Consider the following 18723-nt stretch of genomic DNA (forward strand, 5'->3'; position numbering starts at 1 on the left):
TCCTGTATTCCAAGGAAACATCGTACCAGATGCCCAAGCCACTTCATCTGGCTCCTGTATTTTTTTTTGTATTTTCTGTATGGCAACTAAGAATGCCCAATTTAAATGTAAACAGTGACGGTTGCGCAACAGCATGATTTTGATCTAGGAACAAATTTCTGCTTCGTGTTAGAAAACCATGACCGAAAAAAAAAAAAAAAAACAAGGGTGTGTGTGTGTATGTGTGTGTGTCACAGCAAAGCAAAGATTGTCTTTTGGTTGTGTCATGATGAGCCGCAGCACAGAAATAATCATCCTCTATTCATACCTGGCAAGAGACGCACAAAAAACGCCTCCTCAGTATTCACATGGGAGGGTGATTGGGGGAGTCTTTACATGAAGCTTCAAAAAAAAAAAACTAGCGTCACCATGGCCACAGCTACAGACGGAGCAGATCTCTCATTAGTGGTCGTGGATCACTCTAGTCTCCCTTCTTTCTATCTGCAGACTGTCAAAAAAGATAAGTGCTCACGACCACCATATTATGCCCCTCGATGTCACGCCACACTTGAACATACGCAGTCCACGTCGATGCCGCAACTCACTTTCATGCCATTAAGAAAATACCACACGACACATTTTCGGCATTTTCCCCCCAAACCTCTCTTTTATTCTGGAAGGCACTTTGTGTACATAAGGACATTAAAGTCCATTAAACTCTGCTTTCTGTGAAATACATTTTGACGTTGCACTGCAAGTCCCGTCATGATACAACATCGCTAAACAGAAACATAAGAGAACATTGTCTAAAAATGTCTAAAGTAGCTCATGCTCATTTGTTCACCCCACTTGTTTTGCCAAGCATTTTAGCATTTAGCTTCCCCATTCAATCCTTTTTTAAAACATTAGGTACACCTGCAAATGACACCCAATACAACAACCGTCAGGGGAAAAAAAAGCTATAAAGAATAATGCTTTGTATGATTGTAATATTTTGACACAAGTGGCTAATCAAAATATGAGGAAGTGCTCTTAGCATGACCAACTGCAACAATAAAAAACTAACAGCTGATATAAATTCTATATCTATACACAATAAGATTGAGTTTGTTTTATTTGTTTAAATATTAGTCCAAAATAAAATACTTTTTTTGTTATTTTTGCTTCCTGTTACTGTAGTTGTCAATCGCTTAGTAAAAAACAAAACAAAACAAAAAAACTTACATGGCGCAGGTGTACCTAATGTTGCGGCTGATGCCTGGACACCGCCCATTGGTGAACAAAGTCGTCATTTGGCTCAACCAACAAACCTCGATATGCTCTTGAATTGTATCTGAAAAGCAAGAAGAGAAATTTTAAATGTCATCTCAAAGTGGATTTTTTTTTTGTCTGTGCCCCCAAACAGAACTCGGCCAGCCAGAGTTTGTTTCCTGCGTGTACATAAAAAAAAATATTGAAGGAAAAAAAAAAAGTATTTTCTAGGGAGTGGGGCGCACATTTGCAAAACCAGCTGCTTTCTACCTATTCTTTGTCGAAACAACACCAACTGGAGTATAAAATTTGATAAAAAAATATAAATTCCAGGTGACGTGTCAGAGGCATAAATAAAAAAAATCTATAAATACAATCACATTGGACTTAAATACAAAACTCATAGATGACATTCTTTTTTTAAAAGTGCATCTGATTAGATAACAATTGTCTGTTAAAGCTTTGTTCTCAAGGCCATTGTGTTTGAAACACTGTATTAAAACGTATAAAACCAAACAATCATCAGCCTCTCGTTTAGGTCACACGAGTTGACGGCCTCAACTCGTGATGTCGCACACTGCGTCCAGCAAGAAGGGCGACAACAGTCACTTCCTGGTTACACGGCTCAAACAACCTACTGCCTTTTCCAACACGACACAAGCCCTGAAACACACTCAATCAATCAATCAACCAACCAACCATGCACCCATCAATGACAGGCGATTGCCAAACCACACACTTTTTGAGACAAACCCGACAACTTGCGCTTCTTCCCCTCATACATGACGACATCTTCAAAAGATCTTATACTACAATATTCCAACAGCTATGTGGACAAATGTTTTGAGGCACATCTCAATTAATGAGTCATCTTTTGAAACACGTAAAAAGCAGACATTGAAAGCCCACCCCAGGTTGAAATGCTCTTTTGAAACCTTACTTTAAAGCAATAATCCGACCTCAAAACCTCAACACGAAACCCGAATTGAGGAAACTCTACCATACCAGTGCACATGTGTCCCAATACTTTTCTCCACACGGTGTGCAAAACTTTCAAGGAGACCTTTTAAATTCTGTCGGGTTTATGACGCCGCTGGTGCAACACGGTCCAACCGAAAGAGGGCCAATGTCATCGTCGTTTCACGCCAACTCATGAAGGCTCCTGCGAACGCGGCTCGCATATCGGAAGCTGACCGAAAAAGAACCGGCTACGTTATTTGTTCTCCACACTGCACAAACAACTTTGGTAATGCCGCACGCTCCGTCCAGGCTAGTCGCGTGAGAAAGGATGTCTGAGCAGCTCTTCGGCAGAGGGCCGTCGCGCGGCCTCTACGAAGATGCGGCGGACAAAGTCGTGCGCCTGCTCGGAGGTGCGTGGTGGCAGCAGAGGCTTGGTGGGCTGCGTGGCGATCTTGAAGATGGCCGCCATGGCCTCGTACTCGGCCCACGGGGGTTTCTCCGTCAGCATCTCCACCACCGTGCAGCCCAGACTCCTGGAAAGACACACACTCTGGTACTTTGGTTTGAAATCTCCAATTTAAAAAGCTTAATCCAGCCGTGAAGCCATATTACAGTGCCAAACCCAAGCTTAAACCCCTAATTTGAAACGCTTACTCAGCGTGAACGTTTTAACTTTAAAAACCCTAACCCAGGCTTAAAACTCAGTTTTGAAACACTTGGACCACCTTGGACCCCTAAACCTGTCTTAAAAGCATAACTTAGAGCCCAAGACCTTGCTTGAAACCTTGCGCCTGGTATGAAACACGATTTTAAATTAAAACCCTAACTCTGTCTTTAAACTCTAACCCTGTCTTAAAATCCCAATTTCAAACCATAAACCCGGCTTGAAATCCTACTTGAAAAAGCCAAAGTTAGATTTCAAACCTCAACTGCATTAAAAACATGGACTCACCAGACATCGGCCTTCCTGCCATAGCCTTCCCCGCTGATGACTTCTGGGCTCATCCAGTAGGGGGTGCCGGTCGCCGAGCGGATGCCAGTTCCGGACATACAGATGGTCTGCAGACGCTTGCTGGCCCCAAAGTCGCCCAGCTTGACGTTGCCCTCAGAGTCCCGCACAATGTTGGCTCCTTAAAATCAAACGTACAGATAGACTTGAGTTTTGGATTTTTTTTTTCTTGAAGGCTAAGACGAGAGACTGACTATTGACCCATGTGTGACTTCCCCCCGACCCCTGCTCCGATGCAAAACGGCTTACCTTTGATGTCTCGGTGCACGATCATATTGCTGTGGAGATAGCACATCCCCTCCAGGATCTGACGGGTGTACTTTCGGGTTACGCTCTCCGTCAGCGCCCCGTAAGACTTCAACTGGTCTTTGACAGAACCCTGACAGGAAGCAAGACCACGTCTTGGATTCAGTGACAAACCTAGAAATTTCTCTGTGAACTCGGACTATTGTGTGTTTTAAAAGTAGTTTCAGGGTCCTTTATTGGCTGCCCTTTTGGAAGACCATTCTGTGTTGGACTTTCGTAACTACTGTCTCAGATCCATGTCGTCTTTATTTTGCTAGGTTTTGGACAAGCCTCCAAGTTGGCTCAGGTGCACATTTCCATTTTCTGCACCACTTATCCACTGATCGCGAGCTGAAACATTTGCTACATAATCCGAGAATGGATGTTGGACTCACCCCGGGCATGTACTCCATGAAGATGGTGAGGGTCCTCTCGTTGCGGTCTCTCAAGCAGCCGTAGTACTGCACGATGCGCTCGTGGCGAAGGTTCTTCAGCAACTGGATCTCACATTCCAAGGCGCTGACCTCCTGCATGAACCCCAGCGGACGTTGAAACAAAACCGAATTACGACAAAATGACCAATCAGTGAATCATTTGAATGAAAATTTGGACCTGGAGGCAAACAGGATGACGGGGCAATGATGCACGGGAGCAACAGGTTTAGCTTTTTTTTTTTCCCGAAACAGGAAATGGAAAAAAAAAGCGAAAGCAGGAAGACGGCACTGGATGAGTTTAAACTAATGGGTATTTATGAGAGGTACAGGGACCTCAACACATTTGATTGGAACCTCTTTGTTGCAGGAACTAAAATTTCCTGGGATTTTAAATGGAAATTCAGCTCAGGAACTGTTGTCGAAAATCTGGTTCCGGGGTATTTTTGTTTCTGGTCTAAAAGAATAATTGCCTGCTGCGTCGAAAGTACCTTTTTGGTCCAGGAAGTACAAGCACCAAAATCTCACAGTTCCTGGACCTTTAGGTGGAAAGGCACCTTTAGACCACAGGAACTTTAACTCCGACAAGAACTAGGAACTAATGTATGACGCAACAGTCATAAAAATATAAAAAATAAGCCCTTCTCACCTTGCTTGTCTCAGGACTGTCAGGATCAAACTGGACCTGCTTGGCGGCTAGCTCCCGTCCCGTATCCACGTCGTAGCACAGGTACACTCTCCCGAACGCCCCCTGGCCCAGGAGCTTGCCCCGCCGCCAGGACAAAGGAGCAGTGGGCGCTGGGGAATCCCAAAAAGAAGCCCGTTCCCCATTTTGTTTCCAAAGCCTGACTGATGATGTCATACGTACATTTATGGGTGACGACGGGGCGTTCTTGCGGTCTGAGCCTGCCCTGGGTATCCATCAGCTGCCAGCTGCCGATGCTTTCTTCGCTGCCGTTGAGCGAGCGGCGTGAAGGCACGAGGGTGAAGAGGTTCCCCTGCGGGCGGCGGATGCGGGGAAAAGTGCGTCGTCCTAATGGCGAGGAATAACAACGCAGAGGTTTGAATGAAGTGTCGCCGCGTGATGCGGTGGTTGGTGGTTGAAGGTACCTTCGCTGAGGTCCTTGTGGTGCAGCGAGATATGGTAACGGCGAGGGTACGAGCCCCCCTTGCCGACTATGCGGTCATAGACGTTGTTCTCCCTGTCTGGAAACAAAGCGGAAAGGGGGATTAAGAAAAAGAAGCCCCCCACCCCATGTGGTGGACAAGCATTTGTGCTGAAGGGCTGCATTTGTTTTTTGTTTTGTTTTTTTTAAACTGAAAATTGTGCCAGCTGATTTACATATGAGGTTAGAAAAAAAACAATTCTTTGTTGTGGTAATTATCAAATAATTTTGAACATTTTAACTGTATTATTTTTCTTCTTCATATATTTTAAGTGGTATTTGTTTCAAAATTATTTGGAATAATTGAACCTTATTTAATAACATTAAAAATGTTCATTTGGAATGAATATGTCAAATTTTATTTTTATAATAAATGAATCAATTCAATAAAACATTTACAAGAAATACCTTAACACACAATTCAACAAAATAAAAATTGTACTGTGGAGGTAAATTATTTATTTCACTATTTTTATTTGACTATTTACAGCAGATGACCCAGTCATATAATAAACATTTTTAAATGTATCTTTGTTTTTGTGGTTTACCATTTCCCTTTTTATTTTAACAATAAATAAATTAAGAACAAAAACCTAATTTGCTACATATACCAAGCCAAATTTAAAAAAAAATTGTTGGGGCTTCTCACCTGATAACTCTTGTCTGTTGTCAGGATAACTCTTGGCTTGGTGCATGCGAGACTTCCTTGTGGAGGGGCTGCCGGGACAGAAGAAAATATGAAGACCACCGCTAAGGCTTAAGTGACATCAACAAAGGAACACGAAGGGATCGCGTGAAATGTCGCACAAATATTTCAGCGTTCCAATGACCGTTATGCATGATGTTAGCATGTTGTGCTAAACCTAAGATCTCGGAGTAACATGCTGCTTTTGTTTTGCTTTTTCTTTGGCTTCTTGTGAGACACCCGCCCCAAAAACAGCAGCGGTAGTCTCGATATCATCTCAGCCATTTCATTGTTGTTGTTATTTGAACCGACTTAACGCAACAACGCGGAGGCTTGAAATAAACTTTCAATATACATCGACGGTAGCTTCAGGGAATGCTAACCTGTCTGAGTTACTATTCAGAGACTGACAGCTTCCAGACACAGAGTTTTCAGCGCTGCTCCAGGGATCCAGAACCTGCATGGGAAACAAAACAACATTCAGATAACACTCAAATTGATCACACTGCGGAAATTGAACCGCTGCAATCACACGATGGCGTTAATAGTTTGCAAAAAATGCAAAAGAGCTTCTTTTGTTTTGCTGAAAAAAAAATGAAATAAACACATTTGAATACGCGGACTCACACACTGCTCGCTGGTCTCCGGGATGAATTCCCCCTCGCTGTTGATGCTGGTGTAGGAACCTTGGCGGGCGATCCTCTGTTGGCGTTCCGGCACGTAACCGGGAGGTGGCGAGCTGCGCCCCGCATTCTGGGAACCTGTTCATCCAAGTAGGAAACAGCAGAGGAAAAATAACATGTCATTCAATGAAATGCACTTGGCAAGCCGTGAAATGTCAATGTTTTCGCAGCCTGTTACGGACTCCTGTGTTTTGACAGCTTTTCACTCGATGATATAAAACATGTATTGACTCGCGTCTCCGCGCAGCAACTTACCGGTGGATAGGTGGCGCCCCCTAGGCTCCGACGACGAGTATGCAGCACTGACGTCACCGGTGGACTGCGAGGCTTTGATTCGGACTTGCTTGCAAGGCACATGTTGGGACGGCGAGGGGGGCTGTAAGATGAAAATCAGGCAGCGGTAGTTTAAAATTCAACTTGAATCCCGCGGAGGCGGTAGCAAGACTTGGAGATGCCGCTAACTCCGTCAAAGAAAATGCACAGGCTATAAAAATCTGAATTTTCTTGTTTCTAATATTTTGCAGGCGCCCAGAAGACATGGTGCATTTGAAATGACGACACTTAGCCATTATTCATAACATTAGTACACTTAGCTACTTTTTGAGCAAAAAGCTTTAATGTCACTTTGATGTCGTGTGGAGTTTGAAATTAGCATTCCAAAATGAACGCGAGAGCTCTATCTGAAGACAACCATTTGCATGCTAAGCTCTGCGGGCCACATAAAACGACCCGGCGTGCTGGTTTCGGCCCGCAGGCCTCGATTTTGACAAAGGTTGCTTCGAGGCTTTGGGAACGCATAAAAATGTAGTTGTTAGCAGAGATAGCTGTTGCCAAGTCGGTTTTCGCAAGTGTTGTGCTATGAAGAAACAACAGTGCCGCAACGTCGTCTTGTAAAGGCCTGCCCAGTACGCGTTTGCCTCACATTGTCGTGTTCCTGTTCAAGCAGCAGGATCCGGATGCTCTTCATGTTAGCGCTTCGGTCCAGCAGGTCTATGGCCTTGTCCAGATCGTCCTGCCCTCGCAGCGGGATGGACAACTGTCGGGAGGCAAACGGCGTGTCAACAAGGCAACGACGTGACAACAGCAGTGGAGTCGTACATCGTTGCTCATGTAACGGAAGTCCAGCTGCTGGCCAAAAACCAGCTTGACTTTGCGCTGGATTTCATCAAACTGCACGGGTCGGCCAAACATCAGGATACTAAAACCAGAGAAGACCAGATTAGAGAATTCCTGCAAGTGCACCCTGGTAACACATGCTAACCATAGACTTCTCCCTCCTCCAAACTGGGCTGAGAAAGGATACAAATTATGCCATGTTCCATCAACGGAAGGGGGCATAGTACGTAAAATTAACTTTTTAGCACTTGTATAGAAAAATCTGACTGACGCCTCCGCCCAAAAAAGATACAAAGTGTTACAATTGGCTATATTAACAGTTTATAACCTCCTTACAACTCACCGCCTCTCGTCCGAGAACTCAAACTTTATCCTGACGTCCTCCTGAGGGAAAACAAGCACAAAGCTTTCAGTTAATAGAAAAAAAAACAAGATTTTAAAAAATGGTGAAGACCTACCTGTCTATTAGCCTGAGCGGGTGTCTTGAATTTGCTGCCGCCGCCGTCGTACGGCGCGACGGGTTGTCGCCGCGTCATCTGCAGGGCCACCAGGTCCTTCATGATGGAGTGAAGTGCCTGTCGTTCATCTGAACAGAGACAAATGAGAAACACATTTGGTACAGCGTTTTCTCATTTGAGTCGACTTTGTCGAGTTTCGCACAAAACAGAGTCTCGCAGTGTAAAACTTCACACCCCCCGTACTCGCTATTCCCTTCCATTCCATGCGAATACCTTTCACATCGTCAATGTTGTGAAAAAGTCGCTTTTCAATGTGCCTTCTCCCACGGTTGAGATCCGGGCAGTTTTTTTTTTGCCTCGCAGGGAGAGTAAACATTTGGTCCTGTGTAGTTTGGACCGACATCACAGTCAGGAGAAGCAAAACTCCACTTCTTAGGGCACGGAAACACGATACTTTGCCCGCTGGAGTCTGGAACTGATGCTCCGACGGGGGCTGCAGTTTTTTTTTTTCCATGAAAACCAAAAAGGCCTTTCTCATGCACTTTGGTGAACTGACTTACTCATTGTGGCGACGCCGCGTGGTCTTCAAATCTTCAGAAGTGCTGCCAGTCCAACTGCGCAAAACACAAAATAACAACATTAGAGTTCCAAATGAGTCTTTTCGGAGCCGTTTTTCCTGCAAGAGGATGTACGCAGACAAAAGGTTATCAGCCAGACGTGCAACAATTGTCAGGATGCGAGAGTGCTACCATCTTGGCCACTAAAAGCCGACTTTGGCAGGAATGTGACATGATGGAGCTCAACATAACACGGATGTTCGAAAGAGGGCCAGAATACTTGCTGGGAATTAATCTGGCTCGCTTCACGTACCGTTCACAAAACTGCCAGAATATTTAGTCTGCTGCAATGCTACATATTAGTCCGGACCACCTCATGTATGGTCTGAATATTACAGTTTCATGTGTGTAATTAAAATTAAGGTTTGGCAGATAGAATAGTTATGACCCCAGAGATGGTTATTGCCATGTCCATTTTTTTTTTTTAATGAAAACGTATGAAGGGCATCAGCACCCGTGGCAACAAGCAGTCAGCCTTCGGCGTAATAATCCCACCACAGGAATGGAGGGCACGTCCCTCTTGTTCTCTTTGCCACGTTGCTTTCAAACATCCGCCACTTGGCATACATGGCAGCCAAAAGCAAAAGGAAGGTGTTTACAGGGCTTGGAGGTGGTTACTTCAGGGAATGCTAGGAATTACGAGGCCTGCTGCTACTGGCTGCCTTCGCTCCTGATTCTCATTACCCTCCAAGCGGAAAGTGGGGAATTTTGGATGCAGAAGAGGCAGCAGTTCTACCAGGCCGTGCTGCTATGCCCGATTTATTTTCTTTGTATCACGTTTCCACGACTGTCGGGGTTAACAAGGATAACACACACACACAAAACCCCCCATTTCTCCCGTGCTGTTTAGTCTGAGGCTGTTTTTCCCAGTTAACGCCATACTCCACCCCTGGTATCTTATGACTAGAGTGCGACATGCACAATACCTTAACAAGACATTTCTAATTGTCACCCTACTATGCTTCAAAGTGCTCTATAACTTTTTGGGGTATGCACAGAAGATGACAACTAGAATGGACAGACCTCCACCAAGTCGCACTATGATAGAACGACAGACTTTATCACTGTCAACGATTGTACAATCCACATGAAATCCAAAGAATGATAAAAATCTGCAATTTTAATGTTATTTTGATCGTTTCAGTGCACAAAGGTTCGTGTCTTCATACATTTAGAACAGTTAACGAATGTTAGAAATGCTAATAAACAGGAAAGTAATTTAACATTTCCACCATTTTTACGACTTCTTTTTACACTTACATTACTGTGAAAGAATACTTAAAAACTTCGGTATATTGGGACGCAGCAGTTACATACATTCTTACAATTATGATAGTTAACTTATGAATGCTAAAAATGCTAACATCTCTCAGTAAGACATTTTATTACATTTTTAATTGTTTTATTCTCCAGAAGTTTGCTTCTTTTTGCACTTGCATAAGAGTTAAGTCTGTTCTAATTTTATTATAGAAGTAAACTACTCATAGCTAAATTGTTACACATTTTTAATGCAATGACATATCGATGTTGGCCACAATTTTGGCGTAGTTCAGGTTAATATATTCACTTATGCCATGCAAGCGCTGATGAGGCAATTTTGGAGGCGTGTTGTTGCGTCATAAGTACGTGACTCCTCACCTGGGTGTCTTCCCCCCGCCTGCGATGACAGGTGACGTCGTGATAGTGCGCGCGCATTCTCCAGATTCAGTGGGCACGGGCACGCGCCGTCAAGCAGAGCGCATGCGTGCCGGGGGCCATGTTGTTGCCCACAGGGGGTCCTCGGGTATCACACACGCCAAGTGATGATTGTTAATTGACAGCTCCCAAAAAGGAAGAAAAAAAACAAGGTCACGTGGGTGGTTTAGACAGGAAGTGATCCTTTGGAGGAGCTACGGAGGCTGACATGCTGGGAAAGCATACAAAACACGTTCCGAATAAACATCTGGAGGTGCCCAAATAAGGCGTCTTGTTCAATTACTTTCAAGGAATCCGTTTTAGAATAGATACAGGGGTTCGAGAGATGAGTGAGGACGGGAAGCCGAGTAGGGTCAAAATTCATCAAACTTCTGAGCACTTCGGCTTGTTCGTGACTGACTCGACGCCAAATTGTTGTCTTTCAACACAAATACTCGACAAACCTTGGTACAAAGAAAGCAGTCCATCATCGCTTCTCCTGACTAAAACAAAGGTCTAAATCTTTCCCAGAGACAACCTCCAACTTCCTGAAAAAAAGCATTTCACCACCGGAACTCGTTTAGTAGTTTCCAAAGTATTTTGGTAAAGGAGGCCATCGACTTTATGTCCTTGTTCCCCAAAGTGTCGCAAAAATTGTAGTCCAAAAATTACTTTCAAGCCCAAAGGATTTGCGCTTGTTTGTTCGCTACCAAAATGAGATCGAGGGAAGGTGCGGGAACGCGCGGATACTTCTTGGATAGTGTATAAACTCGAAGGCGCGCACCGCAGCTTGGGCGGAGCAACTGTGACGTACCCTGTGATGCCTTCGACGACACTCGGAAATCAGAAGTTTAAAAAAATGTGCGAAAAATAAATGCAATGAGACGTTACGCGTGTATGGAGAACTGACAGTGCCAAACTTAGCTAAATACACAATAACTGTTTCATTAATGACGTTTTCAACTATTTCGTTCATCATTTAACTTTTCAATTGTTTCATTTATCAATGAAACATTTAATGGTATAGTTAGTTAATTTTAGCAATTTTTGGCACCTCCATAAGCGTCGTCTTAATACTCAGCAATAGCAGGAAATCAATACAGTACTGTACTTCGTTTGTAAAAATACTGTATATGCATTCATTTGCTCTACTTATGTTGCCTTGATGGGCACTCGGAAAACAAACGACATAAATAACAAGTGATTAAGTTACAATGTGTTGAGATTAGTTTTGTCAATTCATACTAATTACCGGTAAGAGAAAGTACACATTTTAATTTGTAAATGTGCAATGTCATAACCCTCAATTATAGGCCATTGTGAAATTAACAAATCAACACCAGCATTTATTTTTTTTTCTCCAACAGCATGTAAAACAAAGGAAAGAAAACATGACAAATGTTCAAAATATAGAGGCATGAGGGGCGCTTTAAATGTAATAGAAAGTTAAATAAAAATAATGGAAGAGAAAGAAGACTGCAAAGTACAGTCTGAGCGTTCTTGTTTTAAGGCCACCGCAAACCACAGGTCAAATGTGCGTAATGGAAAAAAATTTAAAATCACATGGTCAAAAAGAGCCATACGTTTCAAAGATAAAAAGCCGAGAGGACAATTTAACAATTTTCATTTTTTTAAACAACCAACAAACAAAACAAGACATTTTCCACATAAATGTTGATTTTAAAGCATTCGAGGTTTAAAAAGTGATCTCACACACATACAAACTTATGTAACAGCAGAGTTAGAAGTTTTATACATTATTTTGTGGAGGCGTGATTGGGGCTGCAGGTTGAGGGGGGAATGTGGAGTAGTCTGCTTTTGGAAAAGGCATTAGAATATGGACTGTTCTAAGGCTTCTCTTCTTAAAAAAATGCAACTATCAATCTGTTATTGGTCGCAGCATGCTCGATTCACAGTAACAAAATCAACCGAGTCATTCAAATGTCACTCATGTCCCTAAAATGCATTTTTATTTTTACAAGATATTAAAACCCTTTTCAATTGGCGATCAATCGAAATGGAGACCGCACACGGAGGCAACTTTGACAAAAAAGGCAATTTTTAAAAATTCATACGGTTAACTATTCTTCAGACGAGCACACGTGTCAGCAGCAGGGGGCACTCTGAACCGCTTGTCACATGCAGCATGCACGACTCATTTTTGGGAGGGGCACCACTTCATGAAGGAATAGGTCCAGGTGCCAACGGGTTAGGCCAGGATCTTTGTTCACCTTTCTATGCCAGACGTGTATACTGACGTGCAGAAACATTAAATGCTTACACTACCACCTGCATTTTGTGACATTTGGGTGGTGAGCTGTGATTTTTCTATTGAAAAGGTTGGCAAACACTGGGTGGGGGAAGGGTAACGGAAGGGATTTTCACATGATTGGAATGATTCAAGTGACAGATGGCACAAAGTGTGGGTGTTTTCGGTGGCTCGGAGCAATTGGTGGGATGTCGGGGAGGGGTATTCACGAATCACAAAAAAAACAAACAGCGCTATGTACAGATAAATTCACATAAGCAATCCAAGTGCTTGGAACCAAAATTTAAAATAATTATGACAAAGGCTAATCGAGTGGTTGAAATTAAGGCCGTTGGGACCCACTCGTACCGACCACATGCAATAAAGACAGTCGACACTTAAAAAGAAAAAAAAAAAGAAAAAAATGCAACCCAAACAAAAACAATTTACAATAAAAAAAATAAGTAAAATAAAATATGTGAGGTAACATTACAGTACCCTGTTGGATCCCCGTCAGGCGCTTGGAGCGCTGCGGTTCATTATTGTAACATTTTTGTATAAAATCCTTGGGTGACACTGCCAATAAAGAGCCTGGATAGTTGACCTGAGTGTGTGTCTGTGTGTGCGTGTGTATACGTGTGTGTGCCAAAGTGTGAGTGTGTGTGTCAAATGGTGTGCCTGCTGACATGGTTAAATAGGTGCAAACCATTCATAACAGTAACAATAAGAACCAAAACAACTACGGCATCGTAACGTTTCCCCCTCGCCGCAGCCGAGAAGGTTTTTGGTCACACTCAACTAGCTGGGAATAAAATTAAAGAACAAATCAGTGGTGTGAGTAATGGCCAATTTGGGAGGGAGGGAAAAAAAGGAAACGAACAAATTTAAGCTAGGGGGATGTTTTTTGTTTTCACGCCGTTTTGGTGATGTTTTCTGTCTCCTTGGTGGCCCAGCGCTCTTTGTGCTGCTTGCGTCCGAAGCCCTCGTCGTAGTTGCCTTTGCTCTTGAACAGCTGCTTGAAGTGAGGCTTGCAGTAGAACTCGCCTTGCAGGGCAGCAAAGTTTCCCAAGCTGCGGGTGGAAAAAAACCAATCACAACCAAACGAGTATTGACTCCAGACTCGTTGCAATTGTTTTCGAGTCGCGTCAACAAATCTCCATTTATTCTATGTATGTAACCTACTGCCCCCTAGTGGTCGAGGCACACACATGCACACAAATACACGAAACACCAAAACGGCAGATTTTTGGGGGAATACAAACATGAAATGGGGGCTTACGATGTCAGTGTGGCATGTGGTTACCTGAGCTTGGTGTGGCAGTGCTTGCAGCAAAAGCACGTGGAATGGAAGACCTGGTTGTCGGCCACCAGCCGCTCCATTGGGTAGACCGTCTTCTCGCAGGACGAGCACACTTCCTTTGGGGTCTTGAAGCTGAATGACTGGGCACACAGAACCGCACGTGGACGTCAACCACTGAAGTGAATTGTTTCCACCAAAGACATAGTCGATTTATACAGTTAACGTCTTTTGTCTAATAAATCGTGCCGATGCAGCGTGATTTATAAGAATAATGTGAAGATTATTCTTACGTGGTCTATTGTAACTCTAAACGATAAAATGCTTGCAGAGTTGCGAAATTCTAGGCGATTTTCAAAGCTGAAAACGTTGGACGGGAATTACTGAGAATGAAATGGAATGAATTTCAATAGAGGATGAATTGACAAAATTGAATATTAAGAAAGTTATACATCTAATTGCAATTGGAAAAAATGGAAGCATGGATGGATGGATGGATGGCGAGGAGCATCAAAGTGGGACAAGAGTAAATAACTGCAGGCCTTAACTTGTCTGATTAAATTGGTTTTATTACGTAAGCTCATTTAGCCCACACAGCCTTGGCTGTGAGCACCAGTGGAACACCGAATCGAATGAACTCAATCTCACGCCACAGTCACTTTAGAGAGTGGGTTCAGCACAAAAAGGACACACACACGCGCACACATACTTGTTTACCTTGGACCGCTGGACTGGCTTCTCCTCAGTGTTTCGGTTATCCTGAGGAAGGATTTCAGACACATCAGTTCAAAATATGTACATGTTGTAGAAGTAGCAAGGACTAAACTGAGGCTCAGAGGGGATCGAGCCTTTTCTGTTGCTGGTCCCTCTCTCTGGAATGACATCCCAGTAGCCGTCAGTCAGCAACCATGATGCGGAATAAAGTGTCATGTGTTAAGCGTCACTCTCCCGTCCCGGCCTTTTGCCGTCCAACTTCACACAGCTGCTGATACAATGACAGCAGTGGAGAAAACTTGCAGGGCAACTTCATTTCCTCTATTAACTCTGCCGTCAGTAACTTTCAGACAGAACAGCCACAAGGGAAACCATCTGCTTTGACAGGTTGTGTGAAAGGGCGGATATATTTTGCAAGTGACACCTGACCTCTGGTGTGCAAGTGCAAAAATCGAGCTAATTAGGCCTAAGGTGTTATGTCACTGCACTTTGGGGAAGCTTAAGCCAAAGAAAGGCCAGACAGGGTTAAGCTGTGACAATTAGCACCAGGGGATGCTCCAGGCTACGGCGGCATTAACAGGCATGGCTATGGTGGATAGTTCGACAAGAGTTCACGCAGAGTTCCATGCGGGAAAGCCACAGACTGATTGGAAGAACATACGCCTGTGTTTGGGGTGGGGAGTCCACAGCATGTGACCAAAAAAAATGTAAATTAGTGTGACCACAGGAAGAGAAGGGAGACAAGCAGCAAGATAGCAAATATGAGTAGACAACGGTTGATACATCTTGCCCTAGATTCAAGTACTATTTCTAATATGAGGTGATCAAATGCTAACTTGCTAATAAATTGCAAGATGGCCTGAATAGCCGAAAGATGGAAATGCTCGTCAAGTGACGCCACCTTACTTGAGAGGAGCCAGCGCGCCAGCTTGCGTTTCCTTATATGTACATGCAAGGCGCAGATACATGACAGGAAGTAGTTACGACATGCGGCTTCCTTAGGCTACAGTCTCGGCTACGGTGCTTGCTCAGCCAATAAATTAGGAACCACAAAGCAGCCGCCGGTAGACACCACTGAGGAGAGTGTGAATAGAAATAAGGCAGCTTTTTGTCTGAGTAGAACAAGGAGCACTTTCATAGCAGGCTGGCAGACACGTTGCAGAATGCACAAGACTGCTACCTACAGGTCTGGAGTGGAACAGCATCATTGTTCAGGCTTAACCTGTATATCTGCATCCACTTTTTTGTTCATCGTTTGGTAAAGTGATGTGCCGTGAGATTTTTTTACGATGTGAAATGTGTGCCATGGCTCACTAAAGGTTGGGAAACACTGTCCAAGAGAACACGTCAGTCAAATTTAGGGTAAAAGCCCAAAACATACAAGAGGCAAAAATGTTAATCATTAATTTCAATATTTTATTTGGATTCAAAACAAAAGATAATCAATCCCTTTTCATGGACAACTGCACGAATAATATTTACTGTTGAGAATCTTAAATTCCGACAATTTGAACAACTTTGAAATAACCCAATACAAACAAGATACAGCATTGTTGTTTATTGCATTTGTGGCATTTTTGAGACCTTAAAAAAAATCTAATTTTAAGGTAGAATCATTGGATTGGGTTAGATTTATGTCTGCAGGCAAATTCGTGTATTTGTACATGCCTGAAGGAACAATGCGTGCGCGACCGCAGAAGATGACATGTAGCTTGTGTTTGACTGCAGCATTCCATCCCGGCCTCAACATGTAAAGCCCTGTCAGCAATGCGTCTATGCACAGAAACAACAGCACCTCTGGTATGAAGCTAAAAACACACCCACAAAAATGAGTACAATCTTTAGCTGCGTTCTCACTGCAAGTCTGCAGTGTAATCACATCTTCGCCTCTTGACTATTTTACAACTTAGTGTATGCCCCCCAGAAGAGTGATGCGGCATTTTTGCATAAGCGACTTCCTGTCTGGGGAGCCTGCCAAAGTTCAGATAGAACTTCAGCCAAGCGTGCAGCGCTGTTGACGTTGGATGCTATTTTTAAACGGAAGATAATAGCGATGCAAACCTACTTCACTCCCCATTAAAACATCGTAATGTCAATCGAGGATAGAATAGCGAAAACCTGCTTCTGAAAAGTGCCCCGTGTTGAGCATGTGCAGCAGGACTATTTCACAACCGAAACAGAGTAAGTCTACCCCAGGTGTGGAATTCTTGAAAACAAGTCCCAGCCTGTGAACATGCAAATACAAGTAAAATGCCTTCCAAGGGCACGGATTTAAGAATTGCACCAAAATATTAGTGAATCATATGCCTGTATAGCTATGCGAAAGTTGTCAAGGAATGAACGCCAAAAGAATATTACATTTAACTTCCTTTATGCCAAAATCAGACGACACAAATGTGGCCCGATGAAAGTCATGTTGAGATTTGTGTTCATCTTCCCACATATTGTGACATGTCCTGTGTCGTCCTTTGACTTGTGCCCTCCTACTTTTGACGAGACACTGGAGTGGTGCAAACAAACACTTAGTGTACAGTATTTAAAAAGTGACTCAAACAACAGGGTAAAAATGGGAAAGTATGTGCAGTATTTCAACTCATGCCATGTACTGCAAAGCTAATAGCTGATTGGCAAACGTGGTGTCATTCAACAAATTCGATACCTAATATTTTGAGAATCGACAGTCCTTATTGCCCTCTTCCCACCATCCAAGAATGGGACCATACACTTTTATATAAAAATCCAAATCTGTCTGCACATCTCTTTTACCAAGGTAATAATCCACCTCACACATGTGTAATATCATGATACCCATTAGACAGCATTTTTATTGCACGGGTGTACCGTATGGTGCCCACAATAAGAAGGCCACTCTATAATGTGAATACTACAAAATAGTAGTGGTGGAGGTGGTATTAAAGGATGGATGAAGTAGATTTGAAAAGGGTTAGGTACTAAATGCACAGCCTGCAACTGTCACAACCAGAGGTAGAGTTGTGCATTCATTTTCTAATACTAGAAGAGGTTTGTTTGCAACTGCATCTTGCTCTTTCAGGGGCAAGTTATTGGAAAAAGCGTTCCAGTTCTACCACACACACACACACACATACACACACAACCACAATAATTAGTGCATAATTAAAATGACATACTGTCAATCAATTTCGAGCGCTTATTGGGCGCCTGTGCAAGTGTACGTCGCGATGTGTTCTGTTGTGGACATAAAAGTGCACTGTTTCGTGTGCAGTTTGCAATGTAAAGGCAATCGGGTCAGATTGTTACGACACATCTGCTTACATTGTGTGTGAAACTGGTATTACAACAAACACTTGATACATAGAGAAGACACAATGCCATTTCCTAAACAGCGCCGACAGGAAGAGGACGACTCGTCTTATGGAGAGGAACACTGAGCATTAAATCCCAAATTCACAGTGGATTTAAACAACCTGATATAGGTTTTTATTTGGACTGGGAACTAGCTAATTTCAGCGATTACATTAAAACGTTTTAATTATATGAAAGGGAGATTTGAATTTTCCTAAATAAACGGTTAGCATCGAGCATCTCCCCCTCGCCTCACCTCGGCTAAGCATAAAGGCAGCGTCGCGGGGAGGTAGAAGGGGCGAGGGCTGTCGGAGAACGGACTCGGTTTGCTGGTTGCGCCGTGCACTCACCATCTGGGCGTCTTGCACTGGAAACACTTGCCGGTAAGCGTGTTCTCAATTCGGCGCTCTCGGTGGCTTTTGGTCAACAATGATGCCGGTGGAGTGTCTATGCGTCTTCCTCTCTCGGGTCTCAATAGCCAGTCTTTTTCTTCTCCCCCACGAGCAGGAGGTCGCACGCCATTGGCTCGATTCTCCTTGAGATGCGTTGACGGGAATCAGAAAACGCAATCGTCATACGGCCGTAATGACTCTATAACTCAAACAATATGGTATATTTCAAACAATCATGCGTGATATATCCGAATACACCCTGTTTAATAAACTCCAAATTAAAGTCTTTACGTATTTCGATCGTGTTCACTTGATCGCTGCTGAAAGCTATGACGGCCCACTGTGAAGACTGAACTGAAAGACGCCCTCGAACCAATTCGAACGCACGTTGCAGCGGTGCCTTGAGATGCGAGTGACCTGAGTTTACAATTTTC

General features: G+C 43.5%; 2 protein-coding genes across 2 annotated transcripts; both read right to left on the reverse strand.

Moving 5' to 3' along the window:
* Positions 1-627: 627 nt before the first annotated feature.
* map3k3 (mitogen-activated protein kinase kinase kinase 3) lies at positions 628-11108 on the reverse strand. Its single transcript, XM_052049296.1, has 17 exons — positions 10279-11108; positions 8584-8637; positions 8024-8151; positions 7909-7949; positions 7548-7647; positions 7372-7485; positions 6705-6825; positions 6394-6527; positions 6150-6223; positions 5731-5798; positions 5026-5121; positions 4784-4948; positions 4565-4713; positions 3880-4011; positions 3449-3578; positions 3143-3320; positions 628-2723 (listed from the first exon to the last, which is right to left on the reverse strand). Exons 2-17 carry the CDS (start codon positions 8585-8587, stop codon positions 2501-2503), a joined length of 1857 nt encoding a protein of 618 aa, XP_051905256.1. The 5' UTR covers positions 8588-8637; positions 10279-11108; the 3' UTR covers positions 628-2500.
* Positions 11109-11631: 523 nt separating this feature from the next.
* Positions 11632-18415, reverse strand: limd2 (LIM domain containing 2). Its single transcript, XM_052049312.1, has 4 exons — positions 18248-18415; positions 14577-14618; positions 13866-14002; positions 11632-13632 (listed from the first exon to the last, which is right to left on the reverse strand). The coding sequence occupies exons 1-4, from the start codon at positions 18248-18250 to the stop codon at positions 13473-13475; spliced, it is 342 nt and encodes a 113-aa protein (XP_051905272.1). The 5' UTR covers positions 18251-18415; the 3' UTR covers positions 11632-13472.
* Positions 18416-18723: the final 308 nt, after the last annotated feature.

This window comes from Hippocampus zosterae, chromosome 17, assembly GCF_025434085.1.
Source record: "Hippocampus zosterae strain Florida chromosome 17, ASM2543408v3, whole genome shotgun sequence".
NCBI classification, from domain to species: Eukaryota; Metazoa; Chordata; class Actinopteri; order Syngnathiformes; family Syngnathidae; genus Hippocampus; species Hippocampus zosterae.